The 22,821-nt window shown below is 44.1% G+C and overlaps 1 protein-coding gene across 2 annotated transcripts; it reads left to right on the top strand.

Moving 5' to 3' along the window:
* Nucleotides 1–1,752: 1,752 nt before the first annotated feature.
* Pbld (phenazine biosynthesis like protein domain containing) lies at nt 1,753–19,833 on the top strand. Of its 2 annotated transcripts, XM_074079005.1 has the most exons (10): nt 1,797–1,910; nt 8,314–8,493; nt 9,774–9,873; nt 11,234–11,332; nt 12,704–12,813; nt 12,897–12,926; nt 16,093–16,181; nt 16,354–16,532; nt 17,864–17,926; nt 18,900–19,833. In XM_074079005.1, exons 3-10 carry the CDS (start codon nt 9,813–9,815, stop codon nt 19,010–19,012), a joined length of 744 nt encoding a protein of 247 aa, XP_073935106.1. In that variant the 5' UTR covers nt 1,797–1,910; nt 8,314–8,493; nt 9,774–9,812; the 3' UTR covers nt 19,013–19,833. The 2 variants fall into 2 exon arrangements, with proteins under 2 accessions (XP_073935104.1, XP_073935106.1); XM_074079003.1 differs by lacking the exon at nt 8,314–8,493 and having other exon boundaries at nt 1,753–1,910.
* The last annotated feature ends 2,988 nt before the right edge of the window (nt 19,834–22,821 follow it).

Genomic DNA, 22,821 nt, shown 5'->3' with positions numbered 1-22,821 from the left:
CTTTTTTCCCCACTTCTTCATCAACATTTGTTGTTGGTGGTGTTCTTGATGGTAGCCATTCTAACAGGAGTGAGGTGGAATCTTAATGTTGTTTTCATTTGCATTTCCTTTATGGCCAGGATTTTTGAGGTAGTGGCCCTTCTGAGCCAGTGCTTGCTGTGACTTCTTCAATTCACCCCATCCTAGATATGTTTGGTGAAAACCTGCTTCACTTCTAGTTGGGCAACTTTTTGCTCATTTAGCTTATCAATAAATTCTCCAATAGAGGCACCATTTTTTTTTCTTTTGCCATACTTGAGCTCAGAGCCTACACCTTGAGCCACTCCACCAACCCTTTTTTTGTGTTAGGTATTTTATAGGGTCTCGTGAACTATTTGCCTGGGCTGACTACATACTGTGATGCTCCTGATCTCTGCTTCCTGAGTAGCTAGGATTACAGGTGTGAGCCACTGGCACCCAGCTATATTTTTAAATTATATTCACAAATCACCCTAACACTGATGAGGTAGAGAATGTCTCTGGGGTAATCACATTATTTCTTTGCATAGAAGACACAAGAGAAGCCCAGTTCCCAGCAAGTAGAGTCCTGTTACACCAGTTTGAGGATAAGAAACTGGAAGATTCTTCAGGAATCAGCTCAAGACTTTCCCTCTGTATCTGGAACAGGGTAGAGAGGGGCAGGACTTGGACTTGGCTGCCCTGTGTGAAAGATGGATCCTTTTTACCTGCAGTAGCCCTGGACTTGGAGAGCTATGATCTTGAGCCAACAGGCCCTGTGTGTGACAGTGGCAGAAAGGATTACGTGGCATAGCAGTCAGTAAAGGTTCAGGCAGAGGTCTTATGTCCCTGTAACCTGAACAGTGAATAATGCCTTTTTTATTGTACCCCTCTGGCCCTGTAGGTATAGGACAGTACTGTCCCAGAGTGCACGGGAACTATGTGGTACCTGCTTTATGACAGTTAGTAGTGACTCTGCTGTATCAGAGCTAGTCTTAATGCTGTTTCTGTAGGTGGTTTTCTTTCCAATGATTGAGAAGCTGATAAAATAATGGTGCTAGGCACCACAACAGTAACCAAAAAAAAAGGAAGAAGACAACAAAGAAAGAACTGATTACTCTGCTGAGTTCTATGTATGGCATGAAAACTCAATACAAATTTGAAAAAACTTCTTCCGTTTAGCCAGTGTTTTAAAACAAATTCAATTAGACTTAAAAATGAGGGTATTACATAGTTTAAATGTAGGCCTATTAGAATAACTGCTTGACTTTGACTTTGTTAGGGTGAAGATAAGGGCCTCCATGTTAGGACCATATCCTCCCCCTCGCAGGCAGCTTACTGGAAACACGTCACCACTTACTGGGAAAAAAATCACACCTGGCCCTAAGAATGATAGAAACCTACCTTACACTATTGGCACCAGGTGGCAAGAGTCCACTGAACAGCCCACTGACCTAATCACCACTTTTCTCCCTTAGCTACCCCTAGCAACCAGCCAATGGCAACATTTTCCTGGCCTAACCAGTTCGCAGGCACTTCCCCACTCCCCTCCTTAACTACCCCAGTCTGTAAGGGACAGTGGGCTCCACATTGTGCTGCAGACCCCTCCACAGGTTCCTTCTCCAAAATAAAGCCTGTGCTGACTTGAGCCTTCTCCTACCTGTCCATCCATGCCTTTCTTCAGTCTAACAGACTTTGTATCTGGGAACTGTTAATTGCTTCTGCACACCGAGTAAAACATTAACTTTTGATTTTTTTGTGACAACGAGAAGTAAAGCAAGTGACCTAGCAGCAATTCTGAGACCTTGCAAGAGCTGCTGGTCCGGAAAATGAAGCTCCCAGTGTTCATAGCAGACGCGTTCACAGCCAGAGCATTTCGTGGAAATCCTGCTGCTGTGTGCCTCCTGGAAAATGTGAGTCATTGAAATTCTAGGTTCCTATAGGACCAGGGTTTTTTTTTAAAGCCAGATCTCCTGTTTATCTCTTTGGTTTGTGTTCTTGTCGTATCAGTGATAGTTATGACTTCAAGTTGATCATGACTAAGATATCTGATGAAATACTTATGCCTAGATACAGTCCAGAAGAATGAAGACTCAGATAAAGAACTGGTTAAAAAAAGAGAGAACCATCCAGGTACCAGTAGCTCAGGCCTGTAATCCTAGTTATTTGGGAGGCTGATCTCTGGGTTCAAGGTCAATGCTGGGTAAATAGTTCATGAGAGCCCATCTCCAAAATAACTGTAGCAAAATGGGCTGGAAGTGTGATCAACAGGGAGAGTGCCTGCTTTGCAAGGGTGGTGAAGCCCTGAGTTCAAACCCTAGTACCACCAAAAAAATTTTTAAAAAGAGCCAGAGCCATAAGGTTTCATTCAGTTAGCCCAAAGATTAAGGAGTATGAAATTAATGAGTTTTATATGACTAGATATAGCTGAAATCACATTTGGCATATCTTCTTCTAGGTGGCTATCTTTGACCTTACCAGAGCTCAGACATTTAGGAATTCTTCTTAAGACCAAGAAAATGGGACATTTTTGCAAGGAATTAAGTAACTAAATAGAAAAGTGGGAGGAGTTAAGCTATAACAGGTAGAAAACTTAGCTTACCAATAGTCTCATTTTTATAATGGTTTTTTGATTAGGATAATTGTTAATGGAATAAATATTCCTTGACCTTATAAGCTTTGTGTTGTTCCCTGGGTAGTAGGAAACAGGAAATGTACCCTTCCACTGAGAGCAGTGAGCATAAGAGTACATTTTCTGAGAATTACTTCAAGAAGACAGTAAGCAAACCAGGTATGGTGGTTCATGCCTGTAATTCCAACATTCGGGAGGCTGAGGCAGGAGAAGCAAAATTCCAGGTTAGCCTGGGCTGCCGGGATCACATAGGTCCTTGACCTGAAAGGGCTCAGGGCAGGAATGAACAAGACAGGATACACAAAGAGACTCACTCACTCACTCAGGAAGGGAATGACAAAACACAGATCGAGAGGGCCAGAAGGCTGATGACCAACTGGCAAAATTTTATTTTTCTCAGCAAGCTTTATACAAAAGAGGAAGAGACTTAAACATCAAAAACACTCTGACCTAGTTACAACCCTGCATGTCTGTGTTTTCCACCCTGCATTCTTACTGCCAGTGTCCTTGACTAAGTATAAACTTCTTTTTAGTCAAGGGAAATCATTTAGTTTCCCTTCCCACTGTATAGAGGCATGGTGCACCTGCAGATTCCGACCTTGTCTGAATGCTGCTAAGCCACCAGTGACCTTGTCAGACTGTGGCTTTTGGTTCCCAACACTGGGCTACATAGTGAGCTTCTGCCTCAAAAAAAAAAAAGAAAAGAAAAGAAAGAAAGAAAAGAAGATAGTAAGCAATCGATGATCTTAAAAAAGTCATACAAAGTCGGGCATGATGATTGAGTGCAGTGATGTCAACTTGTCACTCGGGGAGCTGCAAAGATTCCTGTGCCAGGCTGCATCCCTGCAGTGCTGGTTTTAAAGCTGGTGATTCCACTGTGCAGTCACGATGGTGAAGTGCCAAGGTGGTACTGAGACTGCTCCGTGTTGTCGCTGAGTCCTTGGAGCACTTTAGTTCAGTGGAGCAGGAAGGCAGTGATGGAGAGCCCTGGTCTACTGGATTTGTGTCTCTATACAGCCTGGCAGCTGGCACTCTCCTTCTGGAATGCAGAAGGTAATAAAGTTATAGGCTTTATCCAGTAAGAAAAAAGCTAGAGAAGATTAGTAAGGAAAAAATTAACAACCAAATTCCAAATTGTGAACTTCTGTAGAAGCAAGCTGGCAACCAGAACTTCCTCCCAAGGAATTGTGGAGTTGACTTGTCTAGAGTCTTAATATATCTGTCATTCCAGTTACTCAGGAGATGGAGATCGGGAGGATGGAGGTTCAAGGGCAACCCCGGGCAAAAAGTTAGAGAGACCATGTCAATCCACAAGTGGGGTGTGGGGGCCTGTGATTTCAGCTACTTGGGAGGCAGAAGTAGGGGGATCAAGGTCTGAGGCTGGTCCTGGCAAAAATGTGAGGTTCTCCTTGAAAAATAACTAAAAATTAAGTAAAAAACCCAACAACAACAAAACAAACAAAAACAAAAGGCAAGGACTGAGCACGTGCTGCAGCTTAGCAAGCATAAGCCCAGCTCAGACCTCAGCATCTGAGCCCTCAAAAATGCCTCAATACATTTACCCTGCCTCTGTGCCATAGCCTTTCTTCATTGTTTTTGGTTTTTGAGACAGGGTCTTGCTATGTAGCCCATGTAATATCCTTGAAGAGTTTTGAAAATAGTTTGGAGTGACTTATGTATTCAATTTTCAGTTTTCCTTAACTTCTTTTATCCCCAGGACACTCCCTAAGCATCAGACTTATAGGAGCTCTCTGTCCTATCTATCTATCTATCATCTATCATTTATCTATCATCTATGTATCTGTCATTTATCTATACCATCCATCTATCTATCTACTTATCTGTCTCTATCTTTTTATGTCCATCTTTCCATTTAAATATATTTTATGTTATTTATATATCTGGAAAAGCTAGGAAATAAAAATTTGAGCAAAGCACTTAGCAGAGTTCAAAGCAATGTGTTTCAGTGCTAATGCAGGGAGGGAGGAAAGAAAGACAGGGAAGACCACAGCTTAGGGAAACACTCTCTACAGCCTTCCAGTCTTCATCTTTTGGTCCTTGGCCTGTGACACCAAGCTAATTTGATAGCCTGTCAGGGTTACCTAAATAGGTATCTAAAGATTTTTTTTTTCAACTAGTTAAGTGCAGTAGTGAGAATGGGAAAGTGTAGAACAAGGAGTTCAATCTGTAGCTGACTGTGAACACCAGTTGAGATAATGTACTATCTTTGGACCAGCCTGGATTGTTTTGCTGGTAGAGTGCCTGCCTAGTAAGCTCAAAGTCCCCAGTTCATTCCCCAGTACAAAAAAGAAAAAAGAGATAGATTCTCTTGCCAAGCCTCTTACTCATGTTTTTCTGCACTTTGGATGTTAGAGTATCATCGTCCTGGAAGCTAATGTGGCACTTTTCCCAATCCATAATTAATACAATTTGCAATAGAAACATAAACTGTGACTTCTGCCCTTGGACTCTTTTACGCATGTCTGCAGATGGTAAAAACCAAGAGAACACCAGTGAGCACAGGAAAATATCACAGACACTTGAGGGCTAACCCTCATAACACTGTTGTCATTCACCAGGGAGTGACACTAGCTTGTCATTAATGCATTCTACAAAGACTTATCAAGGCCTACCATAAGCCAGGCCCTGGGCTACAAGGTTCACAAGTTGACCAGCCCTAAAGATGCACCCAGTCCAGTGGGGAACTTAGTAGTCATCCCAGAGACTAGAAAGACCTAGAGATACAGGGACAGAGGGACTCAGAGGATGAACAGTGCTGGGTTTTATGAGAATTTGCCTGCAGAGCTCCAGTGGAATTTCTGTTGTATTTTGCTGTGCTTTGTTTAATTTATTTAGGAATTGACCTAATTGAATTGTCACATGACACCTCCTAATATGTGTAATTTTTATGTTTCATTTATCAGTTAAAAATAAAGTTAATTAGAAAATATTTGACTGAGATGAGACTAACCACAGAACTACTTTGTATGTAGATTAAAGAGTAGACTAATTGTACTTTGAGCTTCTTGAATACTTCTTAAAAGCCTGATGGAGCCAGGCACAGGTGACTCACGCCCGTAATCCTAGCTATTCAGGAGGCAGAGATCAGGAGGATTGAGGTTCAACACTAGCTCGGGGAAATAGTTCAAGACACCTTATCTTGAAAATACCCAACACAAAAAAAGGTCTGGTAGAGTGGCTCAAGTGGTAGAGTGCTTGCTTTGCAAGCATGAAGCCCTGAATCCATACCCCAGTCCCACCAACCACACCTCCCAAACAAACAAAAACAGACTGCTAAAAAGGAAGTAAACAATTATGAGTGGTAAAGAGGTAAGGTTCTAAGGGCTCCTATAACATTTGAAAGGTCATTTTTTATTTCTTATCATGTCTCTCTTTTTCTCTTTTTTTTCTTTGTAGTACTGGAGTTTGAACTCAGGGCCTAACAATTACTAAGCAGGTGCTGTACCACTTGGACCACTCCACGAGCCCTTTTTTGTGATGGGTTTTTCGAGATTCAGTCTTGAGAGCTATTTGCTGTGGTTGGTTTCAAGTCGTGATCTTCCTGAGTCACTAGGATTGCAGATGCGAGCCACTGGCACCTGACTTCATATGTAATGTTTTAAAAAAATAGGCTTGTCTTACAAACAAAATGTCTTTTGGGCTGGGGGCATATCTCAGATTGGTAGAGCACTTGCCTGGCAAGTGTGAGGCTCTGGATTCAATCCTCAGTACCACATATACTTCTCTGAGATTGTAGCTGGGGAATGCTCCAACACTTCCTGCCTAGCACATGGGTGGCGCTAAGTAGTGTCTGAAGAGTGAATGTGAAAATATTATAATCAATAAATTTTGGCAAAACCTCCTTCTGAGCTTCATGGTTAACCAGCAGCTACTGACTTCATGTTCTCACTGGCTCGTGTAGAGTGGATTGATGTAAGAAGTGTGAAGACTGAGTGTAGGCCTCAATGGCCGATGCTTGTCATGCATGGTTGAGGCACTGGTTGACCCCAACTTCACCAACAAAGAAATAAAGAAAAACAATTGACTAGGAGCTTGGGGTTCTATGGAGCTGAGGAGACAGGGAGGGCCTCCTTTGGAACAGTTAGGGACAACTGAAGGTGGCCATGGCCTGAACATTGCACTGTGTGGACACAACTGCTTTATAGCAAATCCAGGTGCTCAGAGCAGCTCTCAAATTCTCCCCGGGTGGTTTTAGAACTCTCCACATCCGGGTGTTTTTCCTTTGCTGGAATCTAGTACAGCAGAGGGACAGACTGAGAGTGCAGGGCTGTCATACTTAAGTTGCCATATTTCAAAACTGCCACAAGATGGGAGGGTTTTAAAATTTATTCTGATTTTCTGGTCAGTAGTCTGTGGGTCATAAGGTGATGAACCTCAGTGTCCCAGTGCAGTAAGACACTGGGACTCAGAAAAACAAACATCACTCTGCTTTTGCTGTTGAAAATTGTGTTTGTTTGAGAAAGCTTTAAAGCTAGAGGATTAATAGATGTTAGTTTTTTGTTTTTGTTTTTGTTTTCCTGGCAGTTCTGGGAATTGAACCCAGGGCCTTTTGCATACTATGTATTTGCTCTACCACCGAGCTACATCCCCACTCCCAAGTCCAGTGCTCTGAATGAATGCGTTCTCTTTCACTTGTTTCTAGGGCTCTCAAAGTTGAAGCCTTTACTTTTTGTTGTGGTTATTTTTTTTGTATATTTTTTCTTTCTTTCTTTTTTTTTTTTTGAAGCCTTTTTGTGATTCATTATTGCCTTGACATTTGGCTTCAGTGGAGATGAGTGGAAGTTTAGCTCCTTGTGGCAAGTGCATTCTGAGGATGCTACTATCCTTCTTCCTCCATTGTCTCTGGTCTCAAAGACAAGTATCAGCTTCACTTTACTTTTTTTTTTTTTGGAGCGGGGATTTGAACTCAAGTCTTTGCACTTGCAAAGCAGGTGCTCTGACCTGAGCCACACCTGCAGCCCATTTTGCTCTGGTTATTTTGGAGATGGGGTCTTATGATTTACTTTTTTTAAGTAGGTACACTTTAAGGGGTCCTGGGACAGAAAATTCAAATGCAGTTGGTGCAGTGTACCAACTGCAATTTGTGAAAGGGCTGATGAACAGTGAAGTGTGTGTCATGTAAAAAGCCCATTTGCAAAGAAATCTGTTACCAATAGTTGGTGTGTTTGGCTACAAGGTGGGATGCTCTGATGCTTTTACAGACTGTTGTCCTAAAGGTCACAGGAAACAATAGACAGAAAGGAAGAACAAGAGAGGAACTTTGGCCAGATCAGGTAAAGGAAGATGGGCAGCATTGCAGGCTGTGCTGGCTCATCCAGAAGGCAGAAGAGGTTCTCTTTATCTCTGTCCAGTCATCACTGAGGCCTGGGATTATAGACTTTGTGTCTTAGTACAGACCGAATGGTTCCATTTTCATCAGGTGTTGCATGCATGGTAGGTGGACAATTTCTACGGAGAACATTCTACAGACCATGGAAAGTACTTGAGTGAAATTCTTAGCTTCCTTCCTTTGGTAGCCTGGACTCTCCAGCAGTGCCCTGCACTCTTTCACTGAAGTGGGATGTCACACTTGCCCAAGCCCACAGTGCCCATAAGTGGGACAGGCATTCATTCAACTTCATTCCAACCATGCTACTTTTCCTGCCCTTGTCTACCAGTTCCAGAATGTCAAGGTGATATACGTCAATCCCTGATTTGAGAGGAGACCAGAAGTGAGATGGTGACTTACTCAAGACATGGCCACCTTTTCCCGTGCAACTCACCAAAATCTGCCCACTTCTTTAGGTCCATGGCAAGACCTCAAGCCGTGTGGTGTTTATTGTCAAATCTACAATCTCATCTAGGTGTGTTGGCTCTTGCCTGCAATTCCAGTTACTAGGGAATTCCAGTTACTAGCACAGATTGGAAGGATCAGGATTTGAGGTTGGGGGAGGGATGAGAGTGTGTATGGAGGGGTAAGCAAGAACCCATCTATTCAACAAGCTGGGCACAGTGGTGTATGTCTGTTATCCCAGCTTCAAGGGAAGCATAGATAAGAGAAAGTCTGGCCAAGACTGGCCCTGAGCAAAACCACAGGTTATCCAAAAAATAGCACTGGGAAGGCTTTCAGGAAGAAGTGATCTCCAGCTGAGGCCCTCACAAACAAGAGGGAGTAAACCAGGCAAAGATGGAGGAAGAGTAGTTCAGTCTGCCCACGGTGAGTGCTGAACATTTGTTTATCCATCAGAGCATGGGAGACAGGGGCATTTCCTTTTCTTGGAGATTGTTTTTCAAAGAAAGCCCATGATCTCAGACTAGATATTAATCTGCCAGAAGACAGGCCAGGTCTTTTGGGTTTTGTGAGAAATATGCTCACCTGTCCAAACTCAAAGAATGGACTCAGAGACATGTGAAGTACAGTGAAAGCTAAACTTTAATGATGGTCTTGCAAGATGGGGTGCCTGGTGAGCAGGCACACACACCAAAAGCAGTTACCGCAAGCATTATGTTTTATAGGGCACAGGTCCTTCCCCTGGTTCCTCACTGGCTGAGTACTATGGAGTGCACATTCTTTCCTATACTTTCTCTAAATTTCCTGTTGGGTTATTTTAAAATATGCCTGTCTTGGGATTGGTCAAATTTTAGAAGCAGGATTAATTCTCCACATCCCTTTGTCTCTTTGTGACAAGAAGGCCTCCCTGTGATACATGCTTTTGGCATGTACGTAGTTTTTACCCATTTCCTTATTGTGTCCCCTCTCCTGCCCCAATACCTTGTTTGTGACTTTTCTGGTGCATGAGCTTCGTCCTGTCTCCAAGTGGCTATGTAAGTTAGTTATCAGTAATTTTTCCATTCAGGGTTAACTGTATTGCCTTGAAAATGGACCACCATTGAAATTTATCTCCAACAGACTTTTAGTCTATTCTAGCTTTGCACATTTCTTCATAGGACCTTGCAAGCATGGGTTTCTGAAAAAAAAAATCTACAAAAGTGTGTCTAATTCCTTGACATGTAACTTGAATTTCCTTTTTAGCATATAGAATTTAATTTTAATAAACTGGTAGATTAACTGGTGGTAGTTGCTGTCCAAAAAAGTCTGATTTGTGTTTCTGGAGGTTTCATAACCTTTATGTTTTTAATTTAGGAGTTGCATGATGACATACATCAAAATATTGCTCGAGAGATGAACCTCTCTGAAACTGCTTTTATCAGAAAGCTGCATCCGACAGACACCTTCTCACACAGTAAATATACATTTTAAACCGTTCTCCAATGGCACCAGGAATTACTTTTAGGTGGGGAAATGACATTTAAGGGAAATGCTCATTTATTAGTGTAAAGTTAGTAGAGTGTGGCATGTTCTGATTTGGTTTTCAGTCCTTGAGAGGGAGCGTGTGTTTAAGTTATGCTGAAGTTTTTAGTGTTTAAGTTTATAATTTAAATGTGTGCCCTTCCCCGAAAAAGTTCACATATTAGAAACTTAATCCCCAATGCACCAGCGTTGGGGCCTGATGAGAAGTCGTGGATTGATGCCATTACTGTGGGGGTGGGTCCATTATCCCAAGAGTGAGCTCCTTTTTGTTCCAGGGCTTGGAGGCTTTTTTTGAGATAGGGTCTTGCTATGCAGAGGGCTGGCCTCAAACTCTCCATATTCCTGCCTCAGCCTCACTTGTGCTGGGATTGTAGATGTTTGCCATCATGTCCAGCACAAATTTGGTATTTTTGTTTTGTTTTGTGTGCTGGAGATTGACCTCAGGCTCTACCACTGAGCCACACCCCTATCAAAGAGTAGGCTTTTTGTTTTTTGATGGTCCTGAGGTTTGAACTCACACTTGCTAGGCAGGTGCCCTACTACTTGAGCCACTCTGCCAGCCCTGTTTTTTTGTGTGGTGTTTTCTGGATAGAGTCTCTTAAAATTTTTGCCAGGGCTGGCTTTGAGCCTCATTCCTCCTGATCTTTGCCTCCTGAATAGTTAGGATTACAGTGGGAGCCACCAGTGCCCAGCTAAGCGTGAGCTTCTTATAGAAGCAATTGGCTTGTGCACTCCATGGACTGATACAGCAAAAAGCCCTCGCCAAATGTGAGCCCCTCCACCGGGAGCTTCTCAGCCTCCAGAACTATAAAAAATTTAAAATAAATAGCCAACAGATAGTATTCTGTAGAGCAACACAATAGTAGTTTGCTGAAACTGAACATCTCGGCTCCAGCCTAGTGCAGGGAGCCCCGGAAGGCTACCAAGCCTGCACTCCTCCACCTTCCACTACAGGCTTTGCTATGCATCATGCCAATGAAACATGTAGAAAGAAGAAGTGACTAGCCAGGCACCAGTGGCCCACGCCTGTAATCCTAGCTACTCAAGAGGCAGAGATCAGGAGGATCATAGTTTGAAGCCAGCCCCAGGCAAATAGTTCCAGAGACCATATCTCAAAAGTACCAACCACAAAAAGGGCTGGCCAAGTGGCTCAAAGTGAAGGCTTGAATTCAAGCCCCAGTAACACACACACTAAATAAATAAATAAAAGAAAAATCTACTGAGAAACTTGCAATCTGCTTGCGTGGGAATGACCTTGTCTCTCCTTATCTTTGTCTTTTCCTCCTTGGAAGGTTCCTGCTTTGGACTCAGGTGGTTTACACCAACAAGTGAGGTCCCACTGTGTGGCCACGCCACCCTGGCTTCTGCAGCTGTGCTGTTTCACAAAATAAGTAATGGGAATTTCTTTAATGAAAGTATCACTTGGCGGTAGCATATATAAGAAAAAAATCTCACGCACTCTTTCTGATGGACCAAAGCTAGCAGTATAGACTCTGCTGAGTGGTCTCATACGTGGCATGGTGTGGAAGCAGGAGTGGCAGCCGGTCACACTGGCCTTTCTGAGTATACACTGAGCTGTGGGTTGTTCCCTAATTCCATTTTACTTTAAATAAGGTTTCTCTGAGTTTTGTGACCAACATGGTGGGGGAATTTGCACCAGTACAATAGGCATGTCCCATGATGCAATATTGGGATTCATTCTACAATGAGAGCCTCTTGCTCTGAATTTCAATAAACCCCAAGCACTGACTCTGTACATTTACCTTAAGAAGGACTGCTGCGTCCTCATTTGCCAGTGGACATTTTAGATGCATTTCGTTTAAGGTACTACTGATTGGGACTTTTTGGGAATAGGACAGAGAAGAGATGTCTGGAAATGCCCAGAATGGGGAGACAACGGGCAGGTGTAAACAAGGAAACAAACAGGTATGGGGGTTGGGAAGGCAGGGTCCTTGGGGGAGTTATTTTAGAGGAGGTGTTAAAAGGTGTTCCAGGGCAAACGCCCCCAAAAGCAAACTCAGAGACGCATTTATGGCACACAAGAGAAACTGAGGGAAATATTCTGGAGCTCAGGATTGGCAGAGGAATGAAGAGAACTGAGCTCCACAGAGGAAGGAGTTGAACTGCAAAGTAGTAGCAACAAGCAGTGTTCCGGGCAAGCCCATGGGGAGCCCTGAAGCTGGGACGCAGTGGACTTCCACACAGAGGCACAGGTTCTGGCCTTTAGGCCCTCCATAGATGTACCCCAGGGCCCGGGGCGAGGTAGTCCTACTCAGGGAAGAACAGTTCCCAAGAGGCCTCAGCCAGGAGCCATAGCTGTTGTTCACAACATACATGTTTTGTCAACTCCGTGGCATATCTTAGACTAATAGGGTTTATGACTCTGTGGTTATTATTTCTGGATATTTTAAATCTGTACCAGTAAACATTATACCAACCCTATGAAGCAGGCTTCATTATCAACTCCTGGTATAGACGAGGAAACTGAGGCTGAAGGCATTATGTAATTTGCTCAGGGGTACAGTTCCCAAGCAGTTAGGAGTGAGACATGAAGACTTGCAGTGTGATGCCAGGTTCAATTAATTTTGGTCTTGCTTTTCAAGTTAGAATCCAGTGAGGGTTTGCCCTACTTCAGATCTCTATCACAGGAAAGGAGGGTACTACCAGAAAGTCCAAGAAAACCTGAGGTAATTCAAACAGATATGCAAACATTCAATGAAGTTCACGTTCATAATTCTTGACTTTTTTTCCTTTTTCATCAGAAAACCCACATAGCACTCTCACCTTTGTCACTCTGAGTGGGGAGCTAAAGGCCAGAAGAGCAGGGGATGGCATTGTCCTGGATGTCCCTCTCTACCCAACCCATGCTCAGGTCAGCCTATCTCAGCATTGCCATAAATTCTGTGCAGCCAACAGCTCACCTGCTTTCTAATTATTTGTCTGTTTCCCTTCTAGGACTTCGGTGAAGTAAAGAACTTGATAAAGGTTGGTAAAAAGAGTGAAATCTGAACCTATGTGGTCTGGGCCTTTGTTATTGCCTGAATGCAAACATTTGGTCTTAAAGGGTAGACCTCCTGCCAGTATAGAGGTGCCAGTGGAAGCCTGGATTAATAGTGCATGGTGATTTCAGGTCTAAATTTTAATAGTCAGTCTATTTGGTGAGAAGATTATTCACTCACTTTTCTTTTTTGGTGGCACTAGGGTTTGAACTCAGGGTTACACACTTGCTAGGCTACCACTTGAGCCAGGCTTCGTGCCTCTTAATGGTGAGCATCAGCCTCCATCATGGGGTGGGGAAGGAGATATGGTTGTGAGGAAGAGTGAGAGAGAAAGACCTGAAGGAGGCGCTGAGGAAGACAGAGTAGGGCATCTTCAGGATGGCTTTGCGCAATGATATTATGCAGAATTTCTCTCCATTACAGCCAGAAGGAGAGAAAGTGCCTGGGGCACAGATGTGGAAGTTCAGTTGTGACAGTTGGGGGTTTTTGAAAGAATGGATGCTGCCTGGAAGCTGTCAGTGTCTCCAGATTCTGTGGTAGAGGAGGGAACTGAGGCAGTAGGGCTGTGTTTTGATAGAGGAGACCAGCAAAGTGTGAGTACCTTCTGGAGAAGACAAGGTATCCAGAGTGGCCCCCTCATGTGGCCTGTGTGGGGTGGGGTCATAGTAATAGTAGGGAACATTTGGAGTCCCTTCTTTGTGGTACTATGTGCTAGGTGTCTCACTTGCATTATATCATTTTATTCTTGATGTCACCCAGTAAGGTAGTCACTATAAGTGTCCCATGAGGTTTGGAGGATGAGAGAAGCCCCAGATACAGAGAAGGGCTGGTCCAGTCTGGACCAGGGCAAAGGGGCTGTCATGAGAAAATGGCCTGTCATTGGCACTACCTGGGTTGTTCCTCACCAATGTTCAAAGGTAGCACTTGGAATCTCTTTAGTGTGCCACCTTGTCTAAGTTTTCAGAGAACAACCAGCATCATGGATTCTGATTTTACCCCTGGCTCCACGGATCGCTTGAGCTTGTGGTGAAGAGTCAAATTTATAAATGAACTGTTGGAGCATGTCAGAAAGAACATGGACAGTATTCATTATGGAGCCTTTGTTCGTGATAGACAGAGCATAGCCTAGTCTCTCTAAACCTCAGGGTCAGTATCTGTGACATGGGATGATAAAGGGTTATGTACTACGTAATAACACCTGTGTCCCCTCGAGAAACTGGCATTAAGAGTCCCAGCTGAGAAGAACCTTCCACATCAACACAGGAGCCGTGCAGAGAAGGGCAGCTATGGAGATGGAAAGGCCCAGAGAGCAGATGGGATCTGGCTGCAGGATCTCTGTTTCCTGGGGAAGAGACCTAGGTCAACCCATGGCCACAGAGCCACAAAGTCCATGTGCCATACAAGGCAGAGGGAGCCTGGGCCATGGGACCCTGGGCATTTCCATCTTTAGAGAATCCAAAGCCACCTAATGACACCCACATACCTACAATATACTTATCTGCTCTATCTGGTGGCTGGGGTTTATACCAAAGGATGATGTGGGGGAGGGAGTCGGCCCCTCAAAGTCTCCCTCCTGCTCAACCATCTCCAAACAAACAAACAAACAAACATTTCTTGGCATTGAGTAACATTAAGTGTAGTGTTATGTAGAGTGAACTGAGGCATCTTGGGAAAATGTCACAGTTTCTGATCTGTGACACAGTTTAAGTGAAAGTCCTGTGCTTGCTAAGGAAATAGCATAAAAGAGGAGTCCCCTAGCCTCCAGTTCCAACCAAACTGACAGCCCGGAGTCCTGGAATGTTCTAGTCACTGCTGCATAGTCCCCACATACATTATTTCATTGACTCCTCACAACAACTCCAAGAGTTGACACGAGGTTCCCACCTGTACAGACAGTTGACAGTTGGATATGCAGCTTTGACCCCAGGGTGACTCAGACCTGAATAGAGGGGTGTGTGTGTGTGTATGTGTGTGTGTGTGTGTGTGTGTGTGTGTGTGAGAGAGACAGAGAGAGGGAGAGAGAGAGAGAGAGAGAGAGAGAGAGAGAGAGAGAGAGAGGGATGCAAGGGCTTCTAAGTCTCCTCTGTGTGGAAAATACCCATTTGAAACAGCTGTGTTGAGGCACATGGAAAATGTGAAACCAGAGTTTTGGACCTGAGGCCCAAACTTCTGGGCTTCCACCGGCCAGATCCTGCTACCAGCCCCTATTCACCAAATAAGGAGACACGGTGAAGCCCTAATAAAGGGAATTTATTGGATGACCTGTGATAGGCCATGGGAAGAGCAAAGTAAACACTCAGCCTATCTTCAGCTGTCTTGGGGCAGACATTACCTTTAGCTTTAAATAGACAAGGAATCAGGGCAGGGGCTTAAGGAATGCACATTTAAACAGTCCCAGTCACAGATGTGGCCTTGTTGGACATTAACTCAACTCTGGTCCTTTGGTTCTGGAGAAGTTGTTATCGCTGTCATCACTTGAGGGGGGCGAGCTGGTTCCCCTCTCCAGCATGCAGCCTCGTCATTATAGGCAGTGGTCCTTATCTGTGAGGAGGTCTGTCCTGCAAGGCCCACTATTCCTTAGGGGTAGTTTTCGTTTCTTGTCATGAAGATGTGATTGGTCAGTCCTGACCTTCCTCATTCTAAGGTGGCTGCAGGAGAGAATGACTCAGAGCAAAGAACACAATTACAACATGGAGATAGAGGTCCCAAGCTTTTCCCTATTCTCAGTTGAATCCTGGGCCCGAGGAAGGAGTCAGTGCTTTTCAGCAAAAGTAATTTAAGCACCTCTTATAAGCACACTGGTGAGCAGTGCCAGGTTATTTGTTTTGTTTCTGTTTATTTATTTTTATGTGATTCTGGGGTTTGAAGTCAGGGCCTTGCACTTGTAGGCAAGTGCTTTACCACTTAAGCCATGCCTCCAGCCCAAGCAGCACCCATTTGGAGGCTGGTAGAGGGTAAACTAAGTGGCCCTGAAAAGCCCCTTGGTAGCCGGGTCGCCTTTGAGCCACTAACCTGAACTGACACTCTTGGAGACTTCAGATGATGGGGGAGCCTGGGTCACAGCAGATGCTTAATGAGGGGTTGCTCCCCATTTGTGAGAATGGAGGAATTGACTCCAGGTTTGCTCTCGGGGTTTGGGTCTGCCTTTACAGATGGCCATAGGTGACACCCAGGTCCAGGACATCCACTACTCTCCAGAGACGAAAAATCTCCTCGTCAGGCTTAGTGACTCTTATGACAGGTAAACACTGTTTTACTGTGTCAGCACCGCGGGGAGGCTGGGTTCCTTCCTACAGAAAGACTACTGTGGGCTCTTCCCTCGCCCTGCTGAGTTACCCTGGCCCATTTCCCATTCTGTGTAGATGGTGGGCTGTGAAATGGGTTAGTCCTAATTCATCCTGTTTGTGAGCAAGGTCATTTCTAGAGACCCTGAAGGTGAACACAGAGAATCTGACTCAAGTGGAAAACACAGGGAAGGTGAAAGGACTCCTTCTCACCCTTAAAGGAGAGCCTGGTGGGCAGACTGGCGCCTTTGACTTCTACTCCAGATATTTTACTCCATGGTTTGGTGTGGCTGAAGACCCTGTAACAGGTACTTTTCCCTTTATACCAGGGTAAAGTTAAACATGGAGAGGAGAAGCTAGGTGTGGTGGTGCATGCTGTAATCCCTGCTGAGGCAGGATCAGTTCATCCCAGGAGTTCAAGACCAACCTGAGCTATATAACTAGACCCTCATCTTAGACTACAGAGGTTTTTTTTAATTGTTTTTTGGTGGAGTAGGGTTTGAACTCAGGGCTTCATGCTTACAGAACAGGTGCTCTACTGCTTAAAGAACACCTCTAGTCCTAGACCCCTATCAAGGAAGGGAGGGAGGAAGGAAGGTCAGAAAGAAGGAAGGAAGGAAAGAGGGAAGGAAGGAAGGGGTCTCTTACCCTCTTCCTTCACTGAAGTCGCTCCTGAAAAACACAAAATGAAGGGATCATTATAGCAAGGTCAAATATTGCCATCAGATTGCCTGGGCTGCATTCTTAGCATGTTGGTTCTTGGCCTTGGGCAAGTGACAACTTTTTGAAGTCTCACTTGCCTCCTTTAAAACCCTGGCAGAGTTAGGTAACCACAAGGCATGCTAGGTCCTTAGTACTATGCCTGGCTCATGGTCAGTGCCCTGTAACTGTTAGTATTTTAATAACAATGCAACTAACTCCCTGAGCAGCACTTCCAGGTCTTCCACCAGCCTGAAACAGAGGAGGGAAATCAAATGAGCATCCTGCTTTCTTCCTCTCTCAATAGTGGTCTGAGCAGCCAAGGGCGGGAATACTCGATGGGGAGGTTGCTGGGTGGAATGAGCGCCAGGACTGAGGGAAGCTGGGCAGAAACTTCGAGGCTTCCATTCTGATCAGATGGTGAGGCCAGAATGGGTTTAGGACCTTGACTTAGTTGCTCTTTGAGGAACAAAGCTGTGGAATTCAAAGCTCAGCAAATAAGCCCTTTTGAAGACTTAAGAAAAAGCCCAACCCCATCCAAACAGTCCCAGGAATGTTGGCTAGGGGTGATGGGTAGGATTTGACCTTTTGTCAGAGCCCCCCTTGCACATGTACCTAGGAAGAAGGAGATAGTTTCCTTGGGAAGATGTAGAAAGATTTCTGTGAAGGCCTTGATTTTTCTACTAAGGGCTGACATTGAACTGGTGGAGAAGACTTAACACCTGCAGTGTAATTCAGCCTTCGGAAATGGAAGATATATTTGACGTAATCTGGGGGTTCAGATTCATAAATTCTCTATCTTCTTTCTGTCTCCATTCAGAATTCCCCGTTCTGTTGTAGCCCAGTTAACATAAAGATCAGCATTAGATCATTGGATAATTGATTGTAATTGCTTATAATTTACCCAAAGGCATCCTCACAGCTTTTCCCTTCTTTTCAGGGTCTACACACACTATTCTCAGCAGCTACTGGTCCCAGCAGCTCGGAAAGAAAGAAATGCGTGGTAGGACAGTCCTTTTCCAATGTCTTTTTTATTTGCCTAACTTTAAGCTAGTGTCCCTTCTCACATATGCAGTCCTCTTGAAAGTGAGGTAAAATGTTATGTATCACACATGTGAAATATTCCTTAAATATCCTCCACCCCAAACATTCTCCACCTGCCTCCCTCAACACACAGACACTTCTCATACAGAAAGTTCCCAATAAGTGTTTGTTGAATGAAAGTAACTTACCAAATAACTTTAGCTGAGAGAGGTTATTTACAGTGTGATAGGTTGAGACAGGATGATTGTGAAGGTTAACTTACTGCTATCGCTGGTCAAAAGAATTACAAAAATAACTTCTGACCAAGTCCCTAAGGCCCCTGGGGATGAATATTACTCAAGGAGAGAGAAAAGAGACTGCGGCCACAGAGACTGCATTGCCCTGATCATCAAAGTAGGACTCATCCCAAAGGATGGAGGTCTGTGTTAGTGGGAGGGTGAGGCCACTGTGACTCGGATTTGGAGATAGCAGGGTGGCTGCTCTCTCCCGTGGGTGAAGTATTACTCCTCTTAAGTCTGAGCACTTAAGTTCTTAAGTACTGAGCTCCTGGGGGGCAGAGGCTGTTCCTCAGCCTTCTTAGGAGGCCAACACCACCCCTCTCCATCTTTTTAGACCTCTGGCCCATGCCCCTCTCCTGTCACACATCCTTGCTGACTCCTAGAGGAAGCTACGGTTGGGAAGTAGCTGAGGCCTTAGAGGAAGTAGTATTAGAGGCTCAGGAACAGACCCAGGAAGGAAAGATGTGGGGCTGTGTTTTGTATTGCTTTGGTGGCCCTGTCAGTCTTCAGGACAGTGGGTGGGGGTGGGGTGGAGGTGGGCAGAGAAAGGAATGGCTTCTCCAAATTGACTGGGGAGAGGCCTTTTCCTAGGTTCTGTTCGTTACAGAGGCTGACAGTGTTCTTAATCCGTGGCTCCTTTTGTGTTTTCTTTAGCTTTTCAGTGCTCCTGCCGAGGAGGGGAGCTGGACATTTCACTGAGACCTGATGGACGAGTTGACATTAAGGGTGGTGCTGTGATTGTTTTGGAGGGCATGCTGACAGCCTAGAGGTGCTGTGCTATGGATAAAGCATTTTCTGCATAAAAGAAATTTAAGGGGCTGCCTTCAGCAAATTTGTATAGTAATTCACTTGATCCTCATGTTAAAAATAGAAAAATGGACTGGGAGTATATCTCAGTGATAAGCACCATGTAGCATGCTCAAGGTCCAGGGCTCAATCCCCAGCACTGAAATCAAAAAAAGAAGCCATGTGAATGGAGATTTAACAATGCCTGCAGGCTAATTAAGTTTAGTGGCATTTTTGAGTATAGTTGAAATGTAAGTAACCAGTAGAAAGAATAATGTCACTTCTTATGATTATGACTGTGAACCAAAGAGCAAAGAGAAGCAGGAGTAAGCCATTTCAACTTGGTGTGAATTCCTGATAGAATATTTGCAGCATTTAAAAGACTCAGTAACTGTGTGGAAATACAGAGAGCCATTTCAAGATATAACACTAAAAAGAAAATAGAGTAGGCTAAAAAAATGTTAGTGACATTGTGTTCTGACTATGAGAATAGAAATTTAGATGGGCAGACATGGTGGTGAGGATAGCAGTGTGAAAACAGGTCATGGAGGGTAAAATTGGAGGTCATTTTAATGTGCATCCGAAAAAAATATTTCCTTTATTGTTGTACTCATGTATGACAACTAAAAATTAGAACAAACCCTAGAAAACTAAAACTTATTTTACCTATTAGGCTACTTTGTATGATAGTAAATGAAATTCTAAAAGTAATGTAGTATTTTAGTCTTTTTGCTATGTGTTTTGGAGTGATAACTTAAAAGGGATTCCTGTTTTGCCTTAATAAAATGAGGTTTTAACGTAACTTTAAGTTCAGTGACATTTCTAACATTAAATATGGTCGTTGACCTAGTTCAAGACCATTTTCAAGGCGTTGACACTGTTTCCTTAGTGTAACCTCATCAAGGCCAAGTCTCAGCCTTTCAAAAATTGCAAGCTGATCAAGTTAGAAGTTCCTGCAGTGTCCTTGCTTTCTTTTCCTATGCTTCCCATTTTCATTTATTTTTGTTAATGCATTAAGAGTGAATTTAGGGGCTGACTGAGTGGCTCAAGTGGTAGAGAACCTACCTAACCAGCGAGAGGCCCTGAGTTCAAGCCCTAGTACCATCAGAAAAAAAGAAAAAGAGTGAATTTAGCTGAGTGTGGTGGTGTACAGCTATAATCCCAGCACTTGGGAGCCTGAGGCAGGAGGATCGTGAGTTCTAGGTCAGACTTAGTAAGACCCTGTGTCCAAAATGAGTAGTGAATTTATTATGGCAGTAATCTTCTGTCTCCTGCCTGGCAGTAAAGTAAATAACTCAGTTTCAGTGCCTCAACTTAACAAGTGACTACCACATTTCGCACCTCACAGCAACTCACCACACAGCCGTGGGCTCTGATACCAGAGTGAGAATTATCAGGAAGATTCAACACTGTGTGAGGTTTTCTCAACCTTGGGCTAAACTATATACAGGATTTTATATAAATTCACATTTAAATGGGTCTGAACTTGATCTCTCAAGTGTGTGCTAAGTTCTTAATAGATGCCCTCACAGGCCTCTGGATCTTTTTTGCATGAAAGCTGGTATTTGTAGTCAGTGAGTTGGGTTTTCATCCTTCATTTTCAAACCATATATTCAGTGGGGTGTTTTGGTTTTTGTGTTTTGAGCCAAGGTCTCATTATATAGCCCAGGCTGGCCTTGAACTTGTGATCTTCCTATTTCAGCCTCCTGAGTGCTAGAATTTCTGTTGTGCACCACCATGCCTGGTTATATATTCACCTTTGTAAGTAATTTTTTTGGGGGGTGGTGGGACTGAGGCTTGAACCCAGGGCTTTGTGCTCTACCACTTGAGCCACACCTCTAGTCCATTTTGCTCTAGTTGTTTTGGAGATTGTGTCTTTTGAACTGTTTGCCCAGCTGGCCTCCAACTGTGATCCTCCTGATTTTAGCCTCCCACATAGCTGGGATTATAGGTATGAACCACAGTACCCAGCTGTAAATGACTTTTTTCTTCAAATTGCCCATTTAGTAGTAAACACTAGGGGTTGTAATAGTCAGACCACTTGTTGTACCTACTATGTTTGCTCAGCCTGTGAAGGTTGGCCCAGTCACTGTGTGCGTAAGTGTGTGAGAAGCAGTGTTGAGGAGGACTAGTACACCTGAAGCAAGAAACAGGAAGTGAAATGATATCTTTGGGTGTCAGGAACACAGAACCCCTATGAGTAGCATACTATGTGCATTGACTCTTCTGCTGATCTGGACAGGGCAGATATGAGATTGATTTAAATACGCTAGTTGGGCTAGGGGTGTGACTCAACTGGTAGAGTGATTGCCTAGTGTGAGGCCTTGAGTTCAAATCCCAGTACCACCAAACAGCAAAAATAAAACACTAAGCTTTTTTTCCTGCCACTTCCACTCTGCCCACTTCTAACCTACCTGATCTTTCTGCGGAGGGCCATAGGGGAATGCTATCTGGGCACTCAAGGGCACTGTTGGCACAGGTTGAAGAAAGCTCTGCTGGCAAAGTAGTCCTCCCTGGTATACTAAAGCAGAGTAGGTTATGTCTAAATATGAAATGGCTACAAAACACAGTGGCTTAAAATACTAAGTGTTTGTTTCCACTCAGTTGTGTGGTACAGGCCTGAGGAGTTCTGCCCTACAGTCACACAGGCACCCAAGCTGAGTGTTCATTCCACCATCTCAACATGAGACCGCCACAGCAGGCGGGAGGCAGGTATGAAAACCACACAGCACTGGGGCTCACAAATGTTGAGCGTCAGTTCTGCTCACAGACTGGCTAGAATTGTCACAGAGCCCCGTCTAAGAGCTTGTGGTAATATTCCATGCGTAGTAAACACAGCTGCCACGTCGGGGGATGGTGTTCAGACTGCTGAGATGGCATTACTTGAGTCAGTTCATCACAGTCCGGGGTCTTAAGAGGTGCTGCTCAAGAGTCTATAATGCAAATGCACCAAGAATAAATCTCTTTCAGGAGCAGACCCACATTTTCCTAAGTGCAAAAAACTAATGTAAAAGCCAGAATATCAATTTATAGTTGGGATTACAGATAGGCACCACCATGCACGACTTGTTATCTTACAAATCAGAAATATAACCATGTGTATATGGCATACATTAGCCCATTTTCTGCTACTGTGACAGATTACTACAGACTGAGTAATTTATAAGGAACAGGAGTTTATTTGGGGAGACTGATAAGTCCAGTTTCAAGATGCCAGCATCTGGTGAAGGCCTTCTTACAGCATCAAAACATGGCAGAAGTCATTACATGACGGGAGTGATAGGGGAGGAAAGAAGGAAAGGGAAGGGGCAGGGAGAAGAGAGGAGAAGAGAGGAAAGGAGGGGAAGAATAATGAGTCAGTTACCTACTCCCAGGATGACAGCCTTAATTCTGTTCATGAGGGTGGTGCCTTCTGATCTAATCACATCTGACCTCTTAACACTGTCACACTCACAGTTAGATTTGAAGGTGAGCTTGGGAGGGCTATTCAAACCATAGTCCCGTGGAATAGACCAGACTGGAGCATATTCTCTCCATTTGCCTGTCTGTTTGGAAAGTCAGATTGTAGTCACAGAGCTGTGTGGGAACTAAGGAGTCAACACTAGGGGAGTCAGCAAAAATGGACTTAGGTGACAGATGTCCTTAAGACACAATGAGCTCCTTCAGTTTACCAGTGCACTAGAAATCCACCATGTTGGACTGGGGGCATAGCTCAGTGGAGGAGCACTTGCCCCGTGCAATTCACTTGATCTGACTACACATGCTCACATCAGGGCCAAAAGTGAATTTA

Source organism: Castor canadensis, chromosome 7, assembly GCF_047511655.1.
Source record: "Castor canadensis chromosome 7, mCasCan1.hap1v2, whole genome shotgun sequence".
NCBI classification, from domain to species: Eukaryota; Metazoa; Chordata; class Mammalia; order Rodentia; family Castoridae; genus Castor; species Castor canadensis.
The sequence above is the reverse complement of the archived record's forward strand: the minus strand, read 5'-3'. Positions and strand labels throughout refer to the sequence as shown.

Bases quoted from the DNA above. Each gene is read 5' to 3' on its own strand.
- Pbld (XM_074079003.1), top strand. From the start codon at position 1,827: ATGAAGCTCCCAGTGTTCATAGCAGACGCGTTCACAGCCAGAGCATTT. The intron at 1,911-9,773 runs GTGAGTCATTGA...TTTTTAATTTAG, and splicing joins CTGTGTGCCTCCTGGAAAAT to GAGTTGCATGATGACATACA. The intron at 16,533-17,863 runs GTACTTTTCCCT...CCTTCTTTTCAG, and splicing joins GGCTGAAGACCCTGTAACAG to GGTCTACACACACTATTCTC.